This window comes from Macaca thibetana, chromosome 1 (assembly GCF_024542745.1).
Source record: "Macaca thibetana thibetana isolate TM-01 chromosome 1, ASM2454274v1, whole genome shotgun sequence".
Classification (NCBI taxonomy): Eukaryota; Metazoa; Chordata; class Mammalia; order Primates; family Cercopithecidae; genus Macaca; species Macaca thibetana.
Genome location: NC_065578.1, coordinates 107,604,735 through 107,632,134, shown reverse-complemented (window position 1 = coordinate 107,632,134; position 27,400 = coordinate 107,604,735). Strand labels below are relative to the sequence as shown.

At 43.5% G+C, this 27,400-nt stretch overlaps 1 protein-coding gene across 1 annotated transcript; it reads right to left on the bottom strand.

Moving 5' to 3' along the window:
- Nucleotides 1-5,978: 5,978 nt before the first annotated feature.
- Nucleotides 5,979-26,908, bottom strand: LOC126950627 (neuroblastoma breakpoint family member 4-like). The gene is given in 16 exon segments (XM_050784492.1): nucleotides 5,979-6,058; nucleotides 9,007-9,213; nucleotides 11,569-11,778; nucleotides 14,798-14,970; nucleotides 15,712-15,763; nucleotides 16,777-16,946; nucleotides 17,756-17,807; nucleotides 18,790-18,888; nucleotides 18,891-18,928; nucleotides 19,517-19,603; nucleotides 19,792-19,843; nucleotides 21,390-21,601; nucleotides 22,747-22,819; nucleotides 23,862-24,076; nucleotides 24,937-25,036; nucleotides 26,454-26,908. Coding segments are annotated over 16 exon segments (2,058 nt in total). The 5' UTR covers nucleotides 26,692-26,908.
- Between the last annotated feature and the right edge of the window lie 492 nt (nucleotides 26,909-27,400).

Here is a 27,400-nt window from a genome sequence, read left to right as displayed (position 1 = left end):
GTATTATTCTTATTTATGTCTTATAACATTTCAGGAAAGTTGGACTTAATACCTTTTTTTACATATGGGAAAAGTGATTATCAGTGAGATTGAGTGACTTTCCCAAATGACAGAATCATGACTCTTATCCATGCTTGTCTGGTTCCAACCACCTTGTCCTTTCTGAATATCATCTTAGTTCACATTTCCTTCTGTTAGACATCTTCAACTTTGGGTGAATTAACTGAAAATCTCTAAGTTCCAGTTTCCTTATGTACAAGACCAAATTCATAATGCCGGCTCCGCCATCCTGCAAGGAGTATTGAAAGAATCCGAAGATCCACGCAGTACACTGTAAAGTACTACATGAACTCAAGAATGTTACTATTGGCGGAAGAGAGCGATATCTTATGTCCTCACTCTTCTGCAAATGGAAGAATTATACTGGAAGCTACAACATGTGTTTGGGGACCAAAATTCATCATCGTAAATTGTTTAGAATATACTATCACACTAAAGGCCATTATGTCTTCTCTTAAGAAAAAATGTTTAAAAATAAGCGTAAGTTGGCCAGATTTGGTGGCATATGCCTGGTAGTCCCAGCTACTCAGGAGGCAAAGGTGACAGGATCACTTCAGCCCAGGAGTTTGAGGCTGCAGTCAGCCATGATCACACTTCTGCATTCCAGGCTGGGCGACAGAGTGAGACACCGACTCTAAAACATTTTTTCTTTTGTTTTAAAAAGGGTATATTGGTCTAAAAACAATAACAGTGCTACCAAAAATAAAAGTAGAGAAATGAAGACCATTGCTCTTCATTTGTGTCACTGAATCTAAAAAACTATTTGTATTATTATTTTTTTGAGAGAATCTTGCTCTGTCGCCCAGGCTGGAGTGTGATAGCACAATCTTGGCTCATTGCAACCTCTGCCTCCTGGGCTCAAGGGATTCTCATGCCTCAGCCTCCCGAGTAGTGGGAGTTACAGGTATGGGTCACCACACCCTGTTAATTTGTGTATTTTTAGTAGAGACTGGGTTTCACCATGTTGGCCAGGCTGGTCTTGAACTCCTTCCTCAAGTGATCTGCCCGCCTCGGGTCCCCAGCGCGCTGGGATTACTGGTGTGAGCCACCAGCCGGGTCACCTATTTGGTTGATTAAATCATTATCAACCCAATGATGACTGGGCTGCAGTAATCCAGATTGCACATGCATGAACTGGAGTTCTGTCTACTATGTGCACCCGTCAGAATTTTATTTAGCCAAATTTATGTGTTAAACCTCACAACTTCCTGCTACCCACCAAACATCTTTCACAAACTTCCTGGTAGCTTTTTGCGACCCGACAGGATGAATCAATGAACAGCATTGTAAACAATACTTTGCTTGCATTGAAATATTACCGTGCTCCCCCTAGAAGAACAAAGGTTATTTATGAAAGCAGTGGTGACTAAGAAAATCAACTCTTATAAAATTACTAAGTTTTAAAAATAGATTGAAATACACTTGTTTTATTCTGATTATATGCAGTCTAAGCAATTAATCTTAGAAACAAAGAAACTACATTAGTTAACTGGGTTATATTAGAATGATTTTTTTCGGCAACCTTAAAATTATCTCCTTCATACAAATTTCTTTGCTATTTTTAAATGATCTCAGTAATTTCATTTCTGATTATGAATCTGGCACATATATACCATATAGAAAATATAGGAGATCACGGAGGAAAAAATACTCATGATTTCACTGTCCAGAGATTTAAGTGTGTAAGTTGAGTATCCCTAATCTGAAAATCTGAAATACAATTTATTGTTAAGTACTGATCTCAATTTCTGTAACCCTGATGAACTTATTCATTCTAGTGGTATTTTAGTATACTCCTTGAGGTTTTCTTCATGTAAGAACATATCATCCTCAAATAAAGGTAGTTTAACTTCTTCTGTTCCAATCTGTATACCTTTTTTTTTTTTATTTCATTCTCTTACCTAATTGTCCTGGCTACTATCTCCAGTACAACATTGAATAGAAATGTTGAGAGTGGACATCATTGTATTATTCCTAATTCAAGGTGAAAGCATTGAGTCTGTCCCACTAAACATGATGTTAACTGAAGCTTTCTGACAGATGTCCTCTATCAGGTTGAGGAAGTTCCCTTCTATTCCTTGTTTGTTAAAAGAATACTGAATTTTGTCATATGCATTTCCCACGTCTATTGAGATGATCACATTAGTTTTGGTTTATTTTCTACTGATACTACATTAATTGGTTTTCAGATGTTAAACTAACCTTCTATGCCTGGGATAAATCCCACTTGGTCATCAAGTATAATTTGTGCAGATGTTACTGGATTCAGTTTCCTAATATTTTTTGAGGATTTTATGTCTGTATTTAAAGATGACATTCATTTGTTGTTTTCTTGTGATGTCTTGGAGTGTTGGAGTAATACTGCTCTCATAGAATAAGCTGGGAAGTGTTCTCTTCTCTAATTTTGGAAGAGTTTGTGAAAAAGTGATATCAACTCTCCTTTAGATGTTTGGTAGGATTTAGCTGTGAACCCATCTGGGCCCAGGCTTTTCTTAGCATGTGGTTTTTTTTTTTTTTTTTTTTTTTTTTTTTTTTTTTTATTGCTAATTCAATCTCTTTAGTTTTAGAAGTCTATTCAGATATTCAGTTTTGATTGCTTGTGGTTTTTTTTTCTGTATTTAAAGCTATTGCAAACTTCTACTTTGTAATGTTTGTGATAAGAAATAGAATGTCATCATTTCATTTAGTCCTCTGTATGTAATGTGCTTTTTCTCCTTTTATTCCTCTTAGGATTTTCTGTTCATCACTGGTTTTGATTAATGTGAGTACAGTGTTCCTTGGTGTAGGTTTATTCATGTATCTTGTCCTTAGGATACACTATGTTTCTGTGATATTAGGGATTTATGACTTTCATTGACCATCAATGATAGACTGAATAAAGAAAATATGGTATATATACACCATGGAATACTCTGCAGCCATAAAAAGGAATGAGATCATGTCTTTTGCAGGGACATGGTTGAAGTTAGAAGCCATTATCCTCAGCACACTAAGGCAAGAACAGAAAACCAAGCGCCACATGGTCTTAATTATAAGTGGTAGCTGAATGATGAGAACACATGGACACATGGGAAAACAACACACACTGGGGCCTGTCAGAAGTGAGGGGTGGGGGTTGGGGGGAGGGAGAGCATCAGGAAGAGTAGCTAACAGATGTCGTGGTTAATAGCTAGGTGATGAGATGATCTGTGCAGCAAACCGCATGGCACATGTTTACCTATGCAACAAACCTGCACATCCTGTACATGTACCCCACAATTTAAAAGTTGAAGGAAAAAACTAAATAAAGATTTAAAAAATCCACTTAAACCTCCATACTGGCATCACAATTAAATCAAAATTAATTACAGAACTAAATGTAAACTGAAAAACTAGAGAAATTACACGAGAAAACATAAGAGAAACTCTTCATGATGTGGAGTTAGGCTAAGTATTCTTAGTTATCACATCAACAAAATGATTAAGGAAATCATTGATCAATTCAACTTTATACAAATTAAAAATTCTTGGTCAGCACAAGACACTATTCATAGATTAAAAAGACATGCCACAGACTGGGAGAAAAATATGAGAATCACTAATATGACAAAGAACTTGTGTGATGGTTAATTGTGTGTGTCACTGTGACCGAGGCCCAGGGTGCCAGGACATTTGTTCCTATGTTATTCTGTGTGTGTACTGGAGGGGGATCTGGATGACATTAACACTGGAATAGGCAGTCTATGTGAAGCAGATTGCCCTCCATAAAGTCAGTGGGCCTCATCCAATCAACCAAAGGCCAGAGGAGAAGTAAAAGGCCTAATGAGAAGGAAATACTTTCCCGGGTATCTGTCTTTCTGTCTTGGAAATTTCAGCCTCCAGAATCTCATGTCCAAAGTGTCTGTATACACACACACCCCCCACACACACACACACACACACACACACACACACACCATATACATATACATAAATATATATTAATATATACATATATACACACACACACACACTTCCTAGGTAAGTAAGAAGGATTGCATTTTGTAAGGCTCAGCCATTCAATGATAATTCTTGAAGCTGGCCAGTGATTATGGGGATGTTGTAGTGTAGGATTCTGTCTCCTTATTTATACTGTTGAAGTTCTGCATTTGGAGAAGTAGGATAGAATAATAGCTGAATTTCTCCACAGACACTTCAAAGCCCTGGGGATTAACACAGAGTCAGAAATACCACCCATAATCCTGCCCCCAACCAGGGCTAGGGAACTCTGGGCCCCAGGTGATTTTATTTAGCCAGGTCTGGGAGCCACATAACAGCAGAGGGAGAGGAAACACCAGGCAAACAGAGGCCAGCACAGCAGCGAAGTCCTGTTAATGACAAAACACAGGTAAAGGCTTCCTCAGAAAGCCAGTGTGGAGAAACACAGATGAGGCCTGAGACCTGGTGCATCAGAACCCTGCTACTGGGCAATTAAAAACCTTTTCAGTACAATGTTAAACGGGAGCTGTCCAACTCTTCCTATAAAACAAAAAGCACACACACATACACAAACACAAAAAGAAAACATCAACATAGAAATACAGTAAATACATTCTACCATGTATGGTAAACATAGACTAAAACATGGAAGAGTTTAGAATATAAACAGAGAAATAAGACTTTTTAAATTAATCTAAATTCTTATACACCAAAATCAATCATAATAAAGCTTAAAACATTATCCATAAAAAATCCAATAGTCCAGAGTGAGAAGCAAAAAATGTTTTAATGGAGAGATTTAAAACTTAAACATTTTAACTGATGGACTATAATTAATTTTGGATGCAAGTTAAAATTGGGGCAGAGAATCTTCTTTATCACAACAGAATGCCAGCAAAAAGAATTAAAATTAATTTTGGATGAAAGTTAAAATTTGGGCAGGGAATATTTTTTCTTATGAAGAATGCCAGCAAAAGCAAGTCTAAAGTAAGATTTTGAGATAGAAAATTTTCAAAGTACAGACATAAATATAATAACTGACACAGGCAGGGGTGGTTAATCGATGATAAAATACTCAGAGGAAGATTGTTAGAATACAGGATGTTGATACTGTTTCAAACCACTTTCCAAATTAATTATAACCAAGATGACTTTACAAGGGACAGAGCTCCTAGACACCTCCTTTACCAAGTGACCATCCTAGTATCACAACAATGGGGATGGACACACTGGGCCTTCTCTGCCTGCAGATGGACTGAGGTAGGAAGCTCACAGCATGGACTCTGCAGAGTTCCTGGCAAAATGTTTAGGCTGAATTTAATCATGAGGACATTTTCAGATAACTTCAGAATGTAGACCATTGAGCCACACAGTCAACCTGTCCTCTACAAACATTACATGTGATCACCATCAATGACAACAAAAAGAGGAAGAGATGTTTTGGGTTCAAAATGACTAAAAAAGCACAAACTACATAGCCTTTTTAGTCTTTTTGAGCCCAAATTGTCTCTTCTTGTTTTTGTTGTGTTCTTGGTGGTGACATGGACTGTTTGAAGGGGACAGGTCAGTTGTCTTGTTCAATGTTCTACATTCTGCAGTTGTCTGAGTGTTACCTCCTGTGAAACTCAGGCTAAGCGTTTTCAGCAAGAACATGGCATTGTTCATACTCTGCCCTTGCAGAGTTCCGGTTGACATGCTGTCTCCTGCCAGCGGCTCCTGACTCCTGTTCTATACACGATGGGAATTGAGAGGAGCAGGGCTAAGGCCTGTGAATGCTGTTTGTCCATCTGGGCATTGGTCTCCCTAGGCATTGATTACAATAGGAGGGGGATGGACTGTGGCTTCTCAAATCAAAGGAGCATAGTGGGTTGAAACCATCAAGAGTATTCTGTGTCTAAAATTCAATCCTCAGTGAAGGACCCCTGCAGTATTGTGTTTTGATTTGAACTTTCTTTGCTGTTTTAGTTGTTTTCATCAAGTGGAAAAGCTACTTTTTGTGACATCCTTTCACCCTTTGCATCCTTCCAGCAGTATTTGGTATCTGTAGGGGAGAGAGAGAAAAAAATCAAATGAGCATTTTTGTCAGGTCCTCCTGATGGCTGAGTCTGGACGGATTGCTAGGTAGTGATATATCAGGGGCAAAAGGATCACCTGCCAGGAGGATGAGCTGAAGCGTGGGCCGTGGGTTTACTGAAGGGTGAAGCACCATCCACAAGTGAGAAAAAAACACTCCTGAACTTCCCTGAACTTCCAGTCAGCCTGGGGTGCAGGATATAAGGACCCCACCTATGCACAACCAGCAGTGGGGAACATCAGCCCTTTTCCTCCTGATCCCCTCTGTCTGGAGCAGAGTGATGGCTTTTCCTCCCAGTGAGGATGTGCTCAGCATCCATCATGCCTGCCCAGAAACAGAGGGGAGCAGGAGGAGAGGACCCTTTGCAGAGAACCCCACCACCTTACAACTCCATGTCCTAGTCTTCTAGGGCGGAATGGGAGGGCCATGGGATGGGAGAAGCAGCAGGAACCTCAGACAACATCACATCCAGGTCCATCTTTTACGACAGAGAAGTAGTGATGCCACAGGGGTAAGATTGAACTAAGGCCACATGACTTGCTATTGACAACCCAGGAATTAGAATCCACCCACTAAGGCCGTTTCAACAAAGATTGGAGAAAGCAAGAGGAAAGGCTCCAATCTGGAGGTCTCAACAGTCATGAGAGACGGTTGGGTCACCTTGGTTAGGACGGCAATAAAGTTTTACAAATAAATATGATGTTGCTGCTGCTTCTTTGGCTAGTTAAAAAAAAAAAAAAGAAGATAATTATAAGTATTTGTCCAAAGGGGATCAGGAAAGAACGGGAATTTTTAAAAAGCGACTCAAAATGGTGTTAGCAAAGAGAGAGCGGGGACTGTAACCACGGCCCAACATATTTTCCTTAATGCCCTGAAATTGATTTCACATCTGGTTCCACCTTAAGGCATTTCTAGAAATATTCTCAATATCTAGAGCAAGAAAACTCTGAAGTACAAAGTGAAATGGATTAGTTTTTGTTTTACTACATTCTCCCCTCCCACTTACTGTTTTCCCCTAGTACATTTTGGGAAAGGTTTCTTTTTAATATTTTATGCCAGTGTGAAGAGAGGTATGAAGAAGTATTCATACACAGTCTCTTGCAGAATTTCAGTCTTACTGTGTTACTGTATTCTCTTCAGGATAGTGAGACTGATGAGTTCTCTTTGGCGATTTTGCAGAAGGACAATAATTGACCAAAAGTAAAATTTTCACATTGCAGTGGTGAGCGCATGAGTGGGCTATAAAATGGGTGTGGGGAAATGTAAACTGGAAGTTTTCCTTTAAAATGCAAAAAAAAAAGAAAAAAGAAAAAATACTAAATTCCACTATATGTAATATGGGAGGTATTATTTCAATACATTAGGTGTTAATATAATGACTATTTCTTATCTTTTATTCAAAACTGAGCAAGTGTGCTTCAAGCAGAGGCTAAAAGTCTAATCTATTAATTTTCTTGTTCGTCTTATTGATTTTTTCTATGCTATACAAATAGTACTATTGAGAGGGAAATACAGATCCCATCAAAGACTGATGGATACTCAGCCTTTTCTGTGGAGTAGCCACACGTATGCGACACTTCCATGTTGGTAACCTGAGGTCACGGTACACCAGGGGTCCTTGTCACCTTTAGCCACATATTAGAATCATATGGGAGCATTTTAAAACTACAGATGCTCAAACCACACCCCAGGCCATGTAAGTGAGAATCTCGAGGTGTGAGTTCAAGGCATTCATCTTAATGGAAACCTCAGCAGGTGCTTATTACATGGAAGCAGGATTTAGAGATATTAAATGGACCAGCCCAGTTTCTCATCATTTGCTTTCCTTTCCCCATTTCTCTCATGATTGGCTTTGTTCCCAGTGGTTCTATGTATTGTAGCCTTCTCCCTGACAATTTCAGTTCAATCTCTCTCTTATCAACTGGGCTGGGCCAAAGCAAAGATTGTCCTATAGACAGATTTTTGTCTGTCATCTTGTGTATGCATTAAGCTGGTCCTGGAGTCACTTTTCTCAAAGTTAATTCATAAAATGCTCTCTCATATACTCTGGCCTCAAGATTCATCTGACTTGCATTTTAGACCCTTCACTGGACTTGTAGAAGTGGAAATGAGAATAAAAAGGAGAGAGGTTGGAACGATGAACCTCATGATGGTTTTGAAGTCCTGCCCTGTGCATGTACTTTTGGAGTGATGTCCCTTTAGTATGTCATAAATGTTGTCCAGTTAACATTAGCTCAAATGAGTCCATGAGGTGAGAACACTGAGACTCTGGCAACCCCATCCACATTGACACTAGGCTGCACATCTTGGGCTGAAGACAAACCTGACTCCAGGCCAGTGGGGAACTCCCGCCTGTGACCCCGGTTCTAATTTAGTTTCCTAAGTGGGGCTCTTTGTGCTTAGTTTTAACACTGCTCATTCAGAAGAACAAATGATGATTAAGAGTTGACTCAGTTGGGTTGCTCAGAAGAAGACTCAAGAGGAAAATCTATGTGTAAATGATGTATTGAAGCAATGATTTCTGCAGAAAGAGGCAATGGAGTTGGGATGCAGACAGGAAAATTAAATTTCCCAAGAGAGTGTGTGATTCCAGGCAAATATTCCTGTGTTCAGCAGCTTAACCTATGCACTTGGATGAGGACAAGGAGGCCTGGCTCTCCTGTGGCCATGAGACGGGCTGTCAAGACACTAGAAGAAGGAATAGAGCACAGTTCAGAGAGCAAAGAAGATATGGGGACAGAAAGGGCCTGTCAGGGTGGGAGCCCATGGGACACAGAGGTAACACCAGACAGAGGTTACAGCAGCTGTTAGAACAAATGGAAGAGAAAAAGCAGTAGGAGAATGAGCTGTCAATAATAGACAGAGAAATAAGAAGTGAATGCAGCTATCCGCCATAGATGTGATTACCTCTGCACTCTAAGCTTGCAGGCCAGGGAATCTGCATGCCAGTCTCCACTTGCTGAATGAGAATTTTCGTTTGATGATCTTTGGTTTCAGGACACTGGAGGCGTGAATCTGGCCAATGACTTGATGCCCTTGTGTGTTGTCTGCTGAGCCTTTAAGTGCATCATCGTCCAGCTGGGGAGGGTTCTTCATCCCCAGGGAGGGCTCTAAAACCAGCTCTGAAAATAAAAACACAGTCAGTGGGATTCACTGGCATTCATGACCTAATTGTGACTTTCTCTTCCACCCAGAGGACATCAAATCAAGAAGGGGGTCTTGGACAAGAACATCCAACAGGTAAGGGGAAGCCAGTAGAGTCACTTTAAAATTTTCTTTTTTGTTGATCTTTCCTACATTACTCAGTAATGACAAGATTGCCTGGAGCCAAAGGCACTGCCAATTTACATCAATAAGAAACACAGGATTAAGAAACACAAATAGCTTCCAGGTAGATAATATAAAGCCAAGGAAATAATACTCTATGTAGGCTATGCTTTGGGGAGAGCAGAGATTACAAAAATCAAAGTTAAATCAGAGCTGGGTTCACACAGGAGATGGGAATGAAAGGGCCTGGCAGGGTGGCAGCCCATGTGGCACAGAGGTGAGACCAGACAGAGGTGACAGCAGCTGATGGGAGGAAAGAATCAGGAAGACTAAACCTAGAGAATTTACAAAAGTTGCATCATTATATGATCTACTGCATATATATACACCCTATGTAGTATACACACCAGATATACATAGTCACACATAATGGGACAAATGACATAAATGCATATATCTGTACATACTATGTTATTTTACTTTTTAATTTTTTTAATTTTTTTTTTTTTTGAGACGGAGTCTTGCTCTGTCACCCAGACTGGAGTGCAGTGGCGTGATCTCTGCTCACTGCAAGCTCCTCTGCCTCCCGAGTCATGCCATTCTCCTGCCTCAGCCTCCCGAAAAGCTGGGACTACAGGCACCCACCACCACGCCGGGTTATTTTTTTTTTTTTTTTTTTTTTGTATTTTTTGTAGAAACAGGGTTTCACAGTGTTTGCCAGGATGGTCTTGATCTCCTGACCTCGTGATCTGCCTGCCTCGGCCTCCCAAAGTGCTGGGATTACAGGCATGAGCCACCACGCCTGGCCTGTACATGTTATTTTAAAGGAAAAATATTATATAGGGATTTGGGAGAGATTGAATGTAACAGTATCATCACTATTCTGGTCCAATGAAATAGGGAAAAAAAATTAGAGACATGAGAAGAATGAGAAAGAAAAGGTGTGGAAGAAACAAATGACCTGGTAGACAGCAGGAGAAATCACCAGGTGAAGGAAAATATTAATGAAACAAAAGGCATTCACTCTGTCCTCTTACCTGGTGCCTGGTTCAGGCTCTGGACTGCAGGGAAAGTGAGCAACAGGGAGTGTGTCTGAGCCAGTGGGGTGAGTCTTGGCTGGGGGTGTGAGAATCCATAGAGAAGCAAAGGAGAGTCCAGTGGGAAGAAATCAGTTTAAATAAGTCATCCCGGGACGTGTCAGGGACTGCGTATCCCCCGACACTCCCTGAGCGCCTTCCATGTGTCCTCTCCATGGGCCCAGATGGTGCTCGTTATCTCATCCAACCCTCCCTCCTCCTGAGGACAGGGGTCCCCTCATTCCTCAGCCGAGGCCATCGCCTGACAGATGAGCACCAGGCATCCCCAGGGGCTCCAGGAGGAGATACTGAGTGGGAAGCGAGTGAGAATGAACACGACCCTGGGTTTTAAGGAAATCTGAGCAGAAGTGGATCCCTGTGAGACAGGAACTGAGGACATGGCCGTGGACATGAGTGGAGAATTTAAACTAAATGGAATTTCATAAAAGACACTAATGTGAACACTTTCCATGGTCCCTTTTATTTCAAAAAAAAGCAGGAAAAAAAGCAGAGGAAGCTGGACATGTCAGGAGACTGAGTGTGGGCCCAGGATTTACACTGTTACTCAATGTGCCTCATAGGTTGTTACTGAAAGTGCCTGATAGGGGAAAATTGGCTTCATGAGGGATGGGGAAGGAGAGGAAGAAAACTGGCAGAAGAGTCTGTGTGAGAAAGGAGAGGAGGAGGGGCCCTAGAAAGCAGAGATCTTCATAACTGCTCTATCTCAGAGGAGACATCATCCGTGAAGTCACTTTCTAAGTGTAAATTGAGCAGAAAGATAAAAGGATTAGATAACACCTATTCATAGGTTTATGGGGCAATTCTTATGGAATCAGGCCCTTTGGAAATTATAATAATTAATATTCCCAACAGAGATTGCAGGTAGATGTAATTTTTCAGCTATCTCAGATGAGGGAACAGAGATGTAAATAGCAAAAACACAAAAACCTAAGCTAAAGTCAACAAGCAGAAAGTGGCAAACCCAGAACCTTTGCTCATCTCACTGGGTTGGAGCATCGTGAATTTCATCTTGACCCTGAGGAAGCACAGAGTGGTCCCATTCTCTCCTGCACCCACAGCACCGTGACCACCAACACCTGGATTAGATCTTCATGACGCCGTTTCCTTCCCTACCTTGGAAGGGCCATTGGTTCCCAGAATGAGCATTGGCTGAGAAGCTGCAAGTGGTAGAGGAAAGGCCCTGCCTGGCCAAGCCATTCCCTTGATCCAGCTGTAGTCGCAGACATTTGGGCTCCAGCTGTGCCTGTGAAGCCTGCACCTCTGACAGGTGGTAGCTCAAGTCTGCACTCCAAGTCCCTTGGGGGCAGGCCCTCTTGGTGGGAGCTGAAAGGAGAAGGGGCTTCGGTAAGAACAACCTGAGTTTTCCCTTTGTTAAGACGACCAGAACACCCATCCCTAATGTCCCTGCTCTCAGTAAAGCCACCCAGTGACCCACGCCACACAGACAGACCTCATGTGAATGCAGGCGATATCACCTTTCCTGTCTGTGCCTGAATGCAAGCGACGTCACCTTTTCTGTCTGTGTCTGGGGACGCTGACAGGGTAGGGGCCCAGGCTGGGGTGTCCCTGAATGAAAAACCTCTGCTGCAGCCCAGAGGGCTTTGGATCGTCTAACAAGAACATCCCGATTATTCGGTTATTATTCATCTCCTTCCTGTGTCTAGAGGGAAAGTTCTAGAGAGCCCTCAGCTCGCAAGAGAGGCGGAGCTGTTTTTTCCCCACACAGGGGTGTAAGAACAGGCCAAGAGTTAGAGCTGCGAGGCTTTGAGAAAGAACCACGAGAAAGGGGGCTGGGATGCTACAGACCAAACACTAAGTGAGGCAAAATTTCTGGGTTCTGGGGCATTTTGAATTTCCCATTGCCCATAATGGTTTGACCCCCTGCCCACACATATCCATCCTATTGCCATATAGTGGGTGTCAGCAGACAGAGGCAATGTAGGAGAGGGACCAGTCCCTTCCCAGAAATTCAGGGGCCACAAGAGCCACAGATCAGCATGTGCGGTTCCTTAGGAAGGTAACAGAGGACACGATCCTCACATTACCCACTGCTCCAGTGGCGTTCGGGTGGCACCCCTTAAACAGATTATTTCCATTTCCACAGGGAGAGGAATACACATTCTGAGTGGACTAAGAAAAGACTTCCAATGACATTACGCCAGTCCAGGTTGGGCTCAGGATACAGACAGGGCCTGCAGGGCTGGATCCACGTTGCTGTGGGGTCCTCTCTCTCCTCCCCTCTCCACATCCTCATTCTCTGCAAGGTTTTCTGTTTTCTTAAAAATGCCTCAGTGACCTCAGCTCCAACATGGAGATGCCACTGCCCACTTGGCAGTGTCCCTTGAACCCTGAATGGGTTATAGCAGGACAGAGCTTGCTTGCAAAGGGGCAGGACATACAGCAGGTGCAAGGACAGTGTGTATTTTAATTGTTTCATGAATCACTGTGATCCTAGAAAAGTATTTGCTTTTTTGAAACTCAGGGAGAAATGCAAAATGGGAATGGGGATGGTCCCAGTATGAAAGGCACTTACTGACCAAAATAGAATAGAGGCCAACATCTTTGTTGCTAGTTTCTTTCTGTGTGTGTGTGTGTGTGTGTGTGTTTGTGAGAGAGTGACACAGGGTCTCACTTTGTTGCTCAGGCTGGAGTGCAGTGGTGAAATCGTGGCTCACTGCAGCCTCAACTAACCAGGCTCAGGGGATCCTTCCACCTCAGCCTCCCGAGAAGCTGGGACTACAGGTGTGTACCACCATGCCCCACTAATTTTTTTTGTAGAGTCAGGGTTTCACCATGTTACCCATGCTGGTCTCAAACTCCTGAGCTCAGGCGATCCACCTCCTTGGTCTCCCAAAGTGCTGGAATTACAGGCGTGAATCACGACACCTGGCATTTTTGCTAATTTCATTACAACATAATTCAATATACTGAGGGACAGCACAGAGTTACTTGCTCTTACTAGAAGACAATGTAATGGGTAAAACCCCCCAAAATCTACATGAAATTCCCAGAATAGAAGTTAAAAAAAAGAGAGAGAATGAGCAAGAAGAAATGAAAACTGGATTTGGTTTTTACACGTCTTGTGAAGCTGCTACCTCAAGGGGCACTTGCTCAGAGAAAGGGTTTTCTGGACGTCATGGGGACAGGAACCACTCTGCTTTGCTCATCGGTTATGCCAGAACCTCATGAGGGACACTAGTTGTTGATGGTTTTCATGAGCATATAGCACTGAGCCCAAAACTTGATTGAAACTAGAAACCCACACGTGGAGAAAACCACTGGAGCTCTGCAGAGGATGCAAGCCTGGCCACGCATAGAGGAAGGGACACTGGACTGCGTCAGTGGAGGGAGGACCCCTCGGAGGAAGTAGAGCCACAGTCCCCAACCTTTTTGGCACCAGGGTCTGGTTTCATGGAAGACAGTTTTTCAGGGACTAGGTTAGGGGGAATGGTTGTGGGATGATTCAGGTACATTACATTTACTGTGCACTTTATTTCTATAAATATTACATTGTAATATATAATGAAACAATTATACAACTCACCATAATGTAGAATCAGTGGGAACCCTAAGCTCGTTTTCCTGCAACTAGGTGGTGTCATCTGGGGTGACAGTCACTGGGAGCCAGTGACAAATCAACAGGCATTAGATTCATAAGGAAAGCACAATCTAGATTCCTGGCATGTGCACTTCACAATAGGATTCGAGCTCCTGTGAGAATCTAATGCCCCCGCTGATCTGACAGGAGGTGGAATCCAGGCTGAAATGCTCTCCCAATGCTCACTTCCTGCTCTGCGGCCCAGTTCCTAACAGGTCATGGACCCATAACGGCCCATGGCCCTATGGCTGGGGATCCCTGAAGAAGAGAATCTAGCCTGGGACACAGGAATCATGAAACAGGCCTCCAAATAATTGGGAAAAACTCCCAGCATAGATGGATGGCCAGAGAAGAGATAAGGACATATAGTTTGCAACATAATTTCAGAAAACAGAGATGCCGTATCTTAAAGAAGGGGGTCTGTTATATAAATATACTGTGGCCAAGAATTTGCCATAAGCCCTCACCACACCCCTGTCTGGCCTGTTTTTATAGCCACAGCCTGCTCTTGTGAGAAGGAGCCAGGTGACAGAGGAGTCACTTGGGACAGGAGAAGAGGAAGTTCTACCCAGTGGATGTCCGTGCTGAAAACTGCATCCAAGAGCCAGATTCAAAACAGGCTCAGTGTCTAGGGCCTGCCTGCGGAGGTGGTCTGTCTCAGCTGCACGAGTTGCAGAAACAAAACATACAGAGGCTGCCTGGGAGGACAGTGGAGCTTTGTGACCTCCAGGCTGGAGTACTCACAGGCTATATCCAGAGCAGAGCAGGCAAGTTGATCCTCCAGTGAGGACAAGGTGCTGCTATAAGGCTGGTGGCAGTCAGATAGGTCACGGTGAACTAAAGGAGTCAAGTAAACTTCATCCACGGAGTCCTCTGGCATTTCCTGCTCCTTCACCTCTGGCAGATCCTGGATCAAGCTGGGGTAAAGATGACAGAAGATAAACAACAGAGAGAACCAACACCACTGCGCCCAGCTGGTTCTATAGGGAGGCCCTCAGGAAGGCCCAGAGGAAGCAAAGTACAGTCCCCTCAGGGAGATACAACCATCATTCCCTGTCTCGAGCAGGAAACAGAGTGTGACAGGCTCTCAGTGCACTGGGCAGGCAATGATCTGGGGAGGAAGGTAATGGAGTGATCCCTGTGGGAAACTGCCAGGACACAGTGCATTGGGCACTTTTGCATACATTTTGTTGAAATTAGTATCAGTAGCCAAATTAATACAGGCTCTTGAGGCTTCCCAGACAGAGTTCCTGTATCCTCAACATCTCTTGCTCTGAACATTGTAGCATGACAGAGTTATTTTCATTCACTTTTCTGCTGTCAAATACTTGTAAACATGGTAATGCCAATGAGGCAGACATCAGATGTGCAGCTCAACTTCACTTAAGCAAAAAGGACAGAAAAGGGAACTGCAGAAAATGTCTGTGATTGATCAGTTCAACAGAGTCAACTGAATGCAGATTAATAGAATTCAAATGAATTAATAAGGGAGAAATACAAATATAGGTGTACAATGAAAAGAGTCAACCTTATGAATATGGCTATTTCATGGCTGGCTGAACAGATGGAGCAGGTATATTCTGTACACTCTGATTTTCCCTGCATCCGAGACTCCGGATACAACACTGTATTAACTGTCCATGATTCCTCAGAGTTACCTGGGGCACGGTGGGTCTTGATCTTCTAGCTCCTCTTGATCCTTTTCAATTTCTGCAAATAAATTCAGACAGAGACAAACACATTAAGCAGGTTCTCCTACACACACAAACAGCCCACTGTGCAATCCTAACATAGGAACATCAGTTTCCTCAGTGGGAGAACAAGACAATGTGAGAGAAACATTCCAGGAGGCCTGAGGTCCTGTCAAGAGAGAGATGCTTTGGTTTTCTTCCCTGAGCCTAGGAATGAAATCTCCCTGTTGTTATAGATCGTTATCACAACATCAACAGTCCTGATTTTGTGCAAATAGCTATGCAAATTTTTCACACCAATTCAAGGCAAACACTTCAATGGCTTTCTAGAAGGAAAACTGCAATATTCAGCCTTCAGTCATCAAATACCCACATTGTTCAAGGTTGCAAGGATTTTAGACACTGAAATTAGAATGAAGGAGAGAACGTACAGACCCTCGAATCAAAATGAAACTTTGGTACTACAAAGAGACATTGGTTGTTTGTGACATCTAGGAGTGACAAGGCCCAGTCTTGTTTCTAGACACATAACAAAAGCAAATGTACTGCTCACCTAAAACAGGCTAACATCAGAGACACAGATAATGAGGCTAGGTTCTTTGAAACTTGGGTAATATCTTTAAGGAAAAGTAGACTAAGATGCCACAGGCCTTGGGCAGGCATAGAGAATCTCAAAGGACATGGTTACAGAAAGGAACTTGTAAGGAACACAATAGCTGGCAAGACAAATCTTATTCAGATTAAGAGGCCTGACCGACACCTGTTGGGCACGTGCTGCGTAGGTTGGTTTGAATTTGTCAATGTCGTGACAGTGGCCCAGGGTGACACAGGCCTGGTCTGAGATGAGAAAGAGAGCAAAGCTCACTGACCCACCCCATGTCTGTGCTTCCAACTTGATTTTCGATTCTGATGCAAAACATCCTGTGTCTGTGAGTCATGCCCACCCCAATGACACATCTCTGTCCAGCCAGGGGTGCAAGGATTACAGAGTCTACCTGGGACGATTTATTGTGGTCACAATGGAGTACTCACTGTCTACAAGAGCCAAGCTGACTTGCTTTTCTTCAAAACAGTACGAAGTGCTCCCATAAGGGCGGTAGGAGTGAGGTAGGTCAGGAAGGATGGAAGGAGTCAAGCAACATCCATCCAGTGACTCCTGGGGGACTTCACGCTTGTCCCCCCTCAGTGGTCCCCTGCTGAGCCTGTAAGGTAGGAAGGAGTAAGGATTAATCCAAGGAGTTTCAGAGCCCTGCTGGATTCACGTGAGGCAGGAGGGAGTGATGGCAGAAACAAATGGGGCAGCCCATTAAAGAGTTCAATATTCTCCTCTTCTCGGTGGGTCACAGTGTGGTTGCCATGGGGTGGGTTGCAATACAGAGAGAGGGAAAGAGAGATGAGAGAGAGAGAGAGAAGCATCAGGAGCTCAGCAAAGTGGCCAGATCACGATTTTCTGAGGAAGGAGACTGAGTCTCTCTGTATGGTACAGTCGTGACTTACTGAATATCATGTTCCATAATGGTAGCTTCATTCCTTTTTTAAAAATGGTATTAAATTTTATGTGTAGGGGCCAAGTAAACATAGCATTTGAGGCATAATTATATCCCCAAACTCTCATGCCATGAAGTCCTTCTCTCATTATTATGTGTGGTATAATAATTTTTTTCTACCCAATTTCCTTGCCTAGAAATGCTTAGCATTGTGTTAATGCAAAACTAGCAGAAAGCAGATATGCATCTCAGGCTGGTTGAAAACATAAGAGGATCCCTGCTTTAAGGAAATCGCTGGGACTGATTAGTTTTTCACAGGATCAACTGGTTTTATGTACTGAACCTGAGAAGTTAACACAAAATGGCTAACAATGCAAGGATCACAATGAAAATGTAAAACATGGTTAGAAAGGATCATTTCTGGTTGGCTGAAGTCCTGATATTCAGGACTTTCTGGTTTTCTGTGGATATGAGTTCCACAGGTGTCACCCCTGAATAGACAGCCCCTGAATTTCTTTAATTACCTGGGATCAATTGTTTGTTTTCCTTTCACCTCTTCAAGATTATTTTGCTTTTCTGCAAGTAAATTAAGAGAAGACCAGTCAGATGAACTTAATCACATTTATACATTCACAACCTTGTGTCCAAACCTACTTAGGGGCATAAATATACTTGGTGTGATAACAGGCTATTGTGAGAGAAATTTTCCAGGAGGCCTCAAGGTGAGCCTTGTGAAAAGTCACTAGGTTTGCTTTCCTGAGCCATGGAGCAAATCTCCCTGATATGACAGGTCATCATCACAGTCCCTTCTGTCCTGAGTCACAGCAAAATGTTAACCATATTCTATTTACTAACAGATCCTGGAGATCTACTTAAATGTTTCCTAGCAGGTTACTGCAGTATTCAGTATGTTTCCTTCAGATAAGCTGTTGTTGGTGTTTTTGTAGAATGTACATTTAGAGGCACAGATTAAATCAAATGAATCTCTAATGCTACATGGAAACATAGGCCTTTCATGAGGCAGGGAGTTCCAGGGCCCAGCCTCCTTTCATAAACATACAAAATCTAATAGTGGTGTCATGTTCTGGTACTCAGAGACCTCTTAGCTAAGACAAGCCTGCTAAAAGGGGAGGGAGTCTAGCCTGAGAGAAGTGAACGAGGGTAATGACAGCTCCAAGGATATAGATAAGGCTGCCAGTGGCCTTGGACAGGCAGAGAAACTCAGGTTATTTGAGAAGGAAAATTAGAAGATTTCATGTGAGATGACAGATTAAATCTAAATCAGGAGGACTGGTGGATACATCCTGCACCCAGGCTGCAGAGGTTGGTATGAATTTGTCAGGTCAACCTTGGGTACAGTGATTTGACAATGGGGCAAAGATGAAAGACAATGTGTGGTTGTGGAGGAGGATGGAGCAAAACACTGACCCCTAGGATGCCTTTTTTCAAACTCAATTCTAGAGCCTGGTTCTACCAGTATATAAGCATAGTGTCTTCCTGAAGGTATGACATCTCTCATTATGGACAGATTGTGTGGTGGAAAGAATAGGGAGCCTACCGAGGAAGCCAAGTGAGGTCTCATCCCATTTGGAATTGGAGTAATCCCTGGCAACATCCTGAGTGGAGCAAACTTTCTCTTCATTCAGTGCCAGAAAGAGACTTCACTATGCAGGTAATAGTTGGACATGTCATGCTGTCTAGAATGAGAAAAAACACATTCCTCTAGTAAGTCCTGCAGGACTCCCTTCTCCTCAGACTCCTGCACCCTCCTGATGAGCCGGGTAGGATAGGAACGACAGCAGATTAGATCAAGACAGACTCAACACCACAGCATCTCAGGTGATTTGATGGGACACAAAGGGAGTGGTCAGAGAAAGTGAAGGGGGAGCCTCTCCAAGAGAGAAAAGTCATCCTTCTAAATGTGGGGTGGATGTGACTGCCCTGGGGACAGAGCAAATGCCAGCAGCAGGTGCTCAGGGCACTTGCCACAAAGGAGCTGCTGCAGGAGACCCAGACTCTCCCTGTAAACTAGCAGCATGACCTGCAGCAGAGAGAACTAACACAGGCCTTCACTTCCTTCACACAAATGGCGTTGACATTTACATGCAGTATCTAAGTGAACAGAGCTCTTGAGGCATTCCAGACACACAGATGCTGTGTTTTTAAGTTCCCCCTTTTTCAAATTTTGACATCATACGAAATTTTTATTTTTAATTTCTCTCTTGCAACTAAGTAGTTGCCAACATGCTGACACAAAACAGAGAGAAAGCAGATATGCATCTCACTCTGGATTAACCACATGGGAGACCACAGGTGAGATCAGGAAATCCCTGAGTTTAGTCAGTTCACCTGGCTCAACTGATTGTCTGTTCCTATGCTTGAGCGGGATTAAGAAATGAAAGGTATTCAAGTACCACAATAAAGAAGACAACATTGTAAAAGGGGTAATTTGCAGTTGGATGAATGGATGAGACAATTCTATTCGTCACTTCCTATTTTCCCTGGATCCGTGGTGTCCAGGTGTCACTACTGAACTAACAGCCCACAAATCCACAGTTACCTGGGGAGCACTGGCACATTCCCCTGTTCTTCCTCACGATCATTTTGATTTTCTGTAAACAAATTCAGAAGAGCAGGTCACAGTAAGGAATCAGTGCCCAGTCATGGCGCAAGACACAAATATCTTCAGTGTAAGAATGTGACATTTTGACAGGAAGGTTGTAAGGCACCGTAAATTAAGTCTTGTCAGAAGTAGATGAGCCTCCTTTCCAGGCCCATGAAACAAAATCTCCCCATCTGGTAGATAACAATCACCTCTCCTCTGATCTAAGTCTGTGCCAACAGTTAAAGAAAACTTTTCTCACAAGAATTCAAGAATTGCCCTAACTACTCTCCAGAAGTGTTGTTGCAATACCGATTTATCTCATCATATATCATGGTCAATGAATGGTTAGAGAAATTTATATAGGAGACTGAACTGATGGATAAATTCTAACAACCCCTGCATAAAAATGGATCTGTGGTACTACACAGAAACATTGGCCACTCATGGTTTGAAGAACTCAGAGCCCAGCCTTGTTTAGGGAAACTACAAGCAAGATAAAGGTATAAGTGTTTATGTCCTGCTTTCAAGGTGGCTGCTTAGCTGGGACAAGCTGAATTAAAGGAGACCAAGCCTGCGGCTGAAAACAGTGAATGCAGAGAAACAACAGCTCCAAATACACAGGCAAGACTGTCAGTGGCCTGTGACAGGCATAGAAACTCCATGAACATTGTTGAGGGACACTAATCATTATTGCATGTGACAAGAGACATAGGAACCGAGCCAGGAGGCCTGACAGCTACCTCCTGTACACAGATGGCTATGACTTTGTCACACCTGCCTGTGGTCCAACATGCTGACATTGGGGCCAGGAAGACAAAGTGATGCCATGGGTCAAGGAGGAGAGGAAAGGTCTCTGACCCTCGGATAACTGTGTGCAATATTCCCTCATAGTTTCTTTTCTTTTCTCTCCTTTCCCTTCCTTTCTCTCCTTCTGTCCTTTTTTCTTTCTTTCTCTTTCTTTCCTTCCTTCCTTCCTTCCTTCCTTCCTTCCTTCCTTCCTTCCTTCCTTCCTTCCTTCCTTCCTTCCTTTCTTTCTTTCTTTCTTTCTTTCTTTCCTTTCTTTTCTTTCTTTCTTTTCTTTCTTTCTTTCTTTTCTTTCTTTCTCTTTCTCTCTCTCTCTCTCTCTCTGTTTCTCTCTCTCTGTATTTCTTTTTCTTTTTTTTTTGAGATAGAATCTCTGTCTGTCACTCAGGCTGGAGTGCAGTGGTGCAATTATGACTCGCTGCAGTCTCTGCCTCCTGGGTCCAGATGACTCCCCCCATCAGCCGCCGGGTAGTTGCGATGACAGGCACGCACCACCATGTCTGGCTAATTTTTCATATTCTGTGTAAAGATTGGTTTCACCACATTTCCCAAGCTGGTCTTGAACTCCTGAACTTAAGTGACCCACCCACCTAAACCTTGCAAAGTGCTGGGATTACAGGTATGAGCCACTGCACCCAGCTCTGTCTTAGTATGTAAATCAAACCAATATGTATGTATGCAGCCTGTCCTCAGAATTGATCTTCCTCAGCCTAGACAGAGGCAGGAGGGACAAAGAATAGAGAGGCTACCTGGGAGAATGTTTAGAGCTTCCTTCTCTTCATCATGAGAGGGTTCATTCTCTACAACCAGAGCAGAGTCGACTTTGTCTTCCTCAGATGTGATTTTGGTGCTCCTGTGAGGCTGGTTGGAGTCAGATGGGTCGTGACTATTTGAATAAGTGACAGCACATTTCTCCAGTGAGTCCTGAGGGACTTCCTTTCCTTCAGCCATCTGCACCTCCCTGATGTGCCCGGTGGGATAGAAATGACAGAAGATCCAATGACAAAAGGCATTGGACCCCAGGAAGTCCTACTGGTTTTGACAGGAGGCATAAGAGAGTGGTCTCAGAAAGCAAAGGGGAGTTTCCCTTTAAGATGGAACAGACAGGCCGGGCGCGGTGGCTCACGCCTGTAATCCCAGCACTTTGGGAGGCCGAGGCAGGCGGATCACAAGGTCAGGAGATTGAGACCACGGTGAAACCCCGTCTCTATTAAAAATACAAAAAATATAGCCGGGTGCGGTAGTGGGCACCTGTAGTCCCAGCTACTCAGGAGGCTGAGGCAGGAGAATGGCGTGAACCCGGGAGGCGAAGCTTGCAGTGAGCGGAGATCGCGCCACTGTACTCCAGCCTAGGGGACACAGTGAGACTCCGTCTCATAAAATAAAAAAAGGAACAGACAATCCTCTCCTCTCTGCAACAGAGCAGAGAAAACCAGAGACGAAACAGTGGCTGGTGATCACTGCACTGGGTAGGTAGGAGCTGAGGAAGGAGACTCAGAAGTCTCTGTATGGTACAGTCTTGAGAGCACACACAGACTAAAAACAGCTGCCACACGGTGTGTCTAAGCCGGGTTGTAGTTAACCTACTGTGGCCACAGGAATACAGGCCTTTGAGCCATTGTAGACTCCAGAGATGGTGTGCCTTCTAAATTTATTTTTATTTTAATATTGTGACATGAAATGTAAATTCTTTGTCTAGGTACTTTTCTTTGTGTTCAACTTTGCTAGGTACTTCCTAATTCCTCTGTTTGTTGCCTCTCTGCCATTTATCTTTCCTTAAAAGAACATAAAGACAACCGTGTAGAAAGCAGCTTTGCATCTCCTCCTGGCTTTCACTGCAGGGGAGAACATGTCTCCTTTGTGTGTGCAGGAAGTCCCTTGGGCTGTGAGTTCATCTAGGGTCATGCTTACGCGTACCATGAAGACAATGGACAAGCATGTTAACAGGGCTATTTCCTTGCTGGGTGAGTGCATGAAATCAGTGGACTCTGCAGGTTTCTTATCCTGCATCTGGAATCTGTAACTACCTTCACCCGCCTTGTGTTCTTTCTGAGACCCTTTTCATATTTTACCACCCATTACCCGCTCCTGATTATTCAGTGTTACCTGGGAGCAGGTGATTCCTGTACTTTCTCAATCTCCTCATCCATCTCATCTTCATCCTCATCTTCATCATTCTCTGCAAATACAGAAGTGTCCATTGAGATATTTCCCACTTCACCTACGCAAGTACAGTGAGCCCTATGTGCACGGATACACAAACATCTATATGTATGAGACCAGACTGTACAAGAGCTCTCATGTTTTATCTTTAACAAAATGCCCTGGAATGGTTTCCTGATGCATGAGGCAATGCGTTTCTGATCTGCAGGGTCACCATCAAGATGTGGCCAAATATTGAAAAGACTTTTTCCTCTTCACATCACTGCAGGCTTGTCCAGCCTCTCTCTGGACTTCAACAGCTGTCTCCCCAATCCTGCCACACATCTGATTCCCAGGCACAGGCTCTGTGTCCTGTCACAGCTCGCATTTAGAACCTGTATCTTTCTCTTAGAATAGGACAAACAGCCTTGTCCCACAATACTCCATACATCAGGGACTTCATGGGCCCTCCAAGTGGCTTCGATTGTGTTATCCAGGGACACTGTCTCCATGGGGAGTGCTCCAGCCTCAACCACTTCCTACCACCAAATGCCAGCACTTCAAATACCTTCTCCAACAGCACACAGCAAGGGGCTTTATCTCATTGTGCAATATAGTCATAAGTGTTCCCACATTTGAATGCCAGAGACAATTTGTTTGCTTTTACAGATTTAGAGACAGAAACCCAGGAAGGATAAATTAATCAGTTGACCACAGTTGCTAAGGACGTCGTTGAAGATAGAGCCTGGGAACCTTCACTCTTAGGCTGGGCTCTTTTCACTCTAACAAGCTGCCTCCTGTCACAGCCTCCTTCCTGTCCTTCAAAACTGGACAAATGCTGCGTCTTGCTCCAAAGACTATGTTCCATCAAGAAAGGAGGAGACCTTTGCAATACTGTGACCTCCAGCCCCATGGGTTTCCCATCTCTGTTTTTACCCAGGAAGTCCTGGTCATGTCACAGCCACAAATGTTTACGGGAAAGATACACTATACATAAAATGGTCATTGTGGAGGTGTGGAGGTCTGAGGACTTTCATAAGCCTAGAGCTGTGTGTCATCACGGCCCGTGGCCACCTCACCTGGACTGAGCTTGTGGAGAAGTCGCTCTGCCAGCCGGTGCCCCTCAGCCAGCTGCTCTCGGAGGTCCTGACCCTGGAACTTGTCAAGGTCATCAGGAGCGAGGAGGGCCTTGAAATGCTGATTCAGTGAGCGGGAGGCATCTCTCCCTTCCTGTAACTTCTCCCGTAACTGGGTCAGCTCTCGTGCCTGAGAGTGAACCAGGGCTTTATATTGCCTAAGGTGAGATAGTAGAGAACATTTAATAAAAGAAAGGAATTAATGATCAGTTTTAATACTACAATATAGATATCTTTCAGAATGTCTTCAAGGAGACCTCCAAGGAGAAGGTCAGCACATGTTTGGAGAAATGCCTGTGGCCAAGAGAAAAATAATAATATTAATAAAAATATATTTTTAAGGTGTATATATATGTATTTTAAGGCTCCCTCTATGTAAGAGAGTGCTCCTGTAAGATCCTCGATGATGTTCCATTCATCTATTCTTTCTGTAAACAAAAGCCGGTGTCTTTCTAGATCAGTTCCAAATGGATTTCTTTTCAGTTCCTCACCCTGGCCATAGACATTTCTATATGGAAATTCACACAGTGCATCTTGCAGTAAATAGAGCTAAAGCCATGCAAAGAAATGTGACCAGGTGCAAATGCAGTGGATTGGTAAGATATAAGAAGAAAAAAATAACAGGGTCAAGACCACAATACTGATTGAACGAATGACATGCGGCAGTCAGGAGGCGATTCTAACTAAGAGTAAATGGGGTGGTGATCACACACCATTTTGAGTGTGCTAAATGCTGCTGGGTGGTTCGCTTTCTTTTGCATAACTTTGGTTATGCAAATTTCACCTCAACAATTCCTTGTTTTAAAAAGAGAAAACAAGGTTCAAGAAATAACTGCAACCCATAACTTACTAAGATGACTGTTCTCAATTTTATAAATATTTGTGTGACATGTGCTTGCCATGTAAATGCCTGCCCTTGTCCTGGCCCAGCTTAGCTCTTAGTTCTCCCAGCTGAGTTGCTGCACTTCGGATATTCACACCCCTGCCCATCTGCCTGCCCCCAATGGGGCCTACTCACCCGAGCTCCTCAGCTTTCCTGAGCTTCTCTGCCAGCTTCTCCGTGAATTGCTGTTCATCCCTCAGCACAGAGTCTATGATGTCCTTGTACTCTTCGCATTCTGAGAAAAGACAGACATGCCTGCCTCAGTGCAAGGCTGGACATGCAGCTGGGGTCACTGCCTACAGGGCAGGTGGCAGCATACATCCAAAAGATGAAAGCAGCCCCAGTACCAGGCTCTAGGCAGGCATTTCCACATCTTTAGTTATCAACCTCCCAACTTTCTGTTATCTGATACTCCCCAACTTAGAGATGGGAAGAAAGAAACTCAAGGGCCCATCAAGTAGCTTGAGAAGATGATTCACCTGGAACAAGGCAGAGTCAGAATTCACAGCCCCTGAGGTCTGACTCTGAATCTTGGGACATTTTCCCAAGCCTTGCAGCCTCTCCTGTAAAACACTGCGCTGGGGCATGAGGTAATAATATCCTGCACAGTCAGGAAGACCCTTAGCACTATGGGACTCACGGTTTCCCTGGTACTGGAAATTTCAAGCACAAGTATGTCAAATATGTAAAATATCGTATCTGAATATAATTGCATAAAATATGAGGCATAACACCCAAAGGCTATAATAGAAATATGCCCAAATACTAATAAACTTTGAATTAAGTTAAACACAGTAGAATGAAGAACTAATAGAGAGTGTTTTCTCTGTGCCAAGAACTGTTCTAGAAGATTTAGAAGAAATGGATCATGTAAGTCATTGCACCACTTTTCTGGGGTATGTATTATTATAGTACCCAGTGAACAGATGAGGAAACGTAGGCACAGAGAAGATAGGCAACTTGGATGGAGCCCAGGAGCCCAGGGTCCCTGCTCTGCACACTACACTGCTACCTCCACAGTGTCTTATGTGCCAGCTTTCTTCCTCTTTAGGAATAAGAGCCTGTGCCCCAGGAAGCAGGACTTCCCTCTCACCATGGTACTCCTTGCTCTTGATGCTGTCACTTATGGCTGCCGCAGTTACTATTAGGAGTAGTCTCCTCTTTAAACTCCTTAGAGCGGGTGCTGTTTATTGTCACTATGTTTCCCCCAGGGTGCCCAGAATAGAGCTTTGCCTAATGGGCCTCAAAGAAGTTTGTACTGAATGGAAGTTCATTAGTCCCAGACGTTTAGACCAACAGACTAGATGTTACCTGTCTGCAGCATCTTACATGGTACAGAGAGGATTCTCATAAACATGATTTAGCCTCTTGCTGAGAAAAACAGGTGGTTCTGTTGCCTGTGTCAGCAGTCAATATGATGGATTTTAATTCTACTCTCACCGCACACCAGAGTGCAAATGTGGAAAAGTTGCTAAATACTTTGTGCCTCTGTTTTCCATCCTTAACACCATGAAGTTAAAAAATCCATTTCTATTTTCCTAGAGGTATGGGAAGGATGTCATTAATTTTGATGAAGAGACCGTTCAGTTTCTCAGAGGCCACAGGTGGTCATTCATCACTTTTGTGATGGTGAATCTATACATAGAACTTACTGTATTTCTTTAGCTGGTTGGCCAGGGAGTAGGTAGTAGCTTGAGTTATAAGGAATTTCTCTTTGAGGTCTCGGAACTGCTGATTGCTCTCTGCCAGCTGGGTACGCAATTCCTTGTTGATTTCTAGGATGTTCATCTCTACCCTCTCGCCGGACAAAGGGTCGGCAGATACCACCATGCTGACGTTTGTGGCAGAAGAGGTAGAGCCAGGGACTGGGGAGAAGAAACCCAAACACATGATGGCTCAAAAACTAGTGAAATCAGTTAGGTTTCATTAGGACTGAGAGATGACAATAACTGGAATTGTTAACTTACAGTTGAGAGAAACTTGATCAACACCCCACAACACTTTAGAGTCCTTAACCACAAAAACAGGGTCCAGGATGCCTGAGCTCAGAGCTGAATGCACTGCCTATATCTCCGACTCTGACAAGAGTGAGGGAGGTAGCAGCCAGCGTGCCAGGTAACGGTCTGCAGTTGCAATAACAGAACTAGAAGGTGGGGGTGTCATGGAATCTTAGGAGCCCTGTATTCCAATTGCCCAGCCTGTGCTGAAACACTAGGGCCCTGGTCTCACCTGATGGTCACTGATGGGGACCATTTCTTCAGCAGTCACTCTCAGTGTTAGTGCACCCTTGTGACAATGCTACAGGCCCACCTCTTTCCCAATACATCTAAGCATATTCCTCATTGCTCATCCCTTGTGTGTATAAAATCGTCAAGGTAGAGGTAGTTTCCCAAAAGCTTATATTTTCTTAGTGGTAGTCACAAAATCACTCTACCTTCTCTAAGTTGAATCAGATCCTAAGGCTTTTCCACATGTGAAAGATATCAGACTTTTAGACTGCCGTGATATCCCCTGGGTCTTCTGCATTTTTTTCTGTAGCTACTGAAAAGTGAATGAATAATTCATTTTTGAAAATATTTTCTCTCCTGGCTCAGTATTC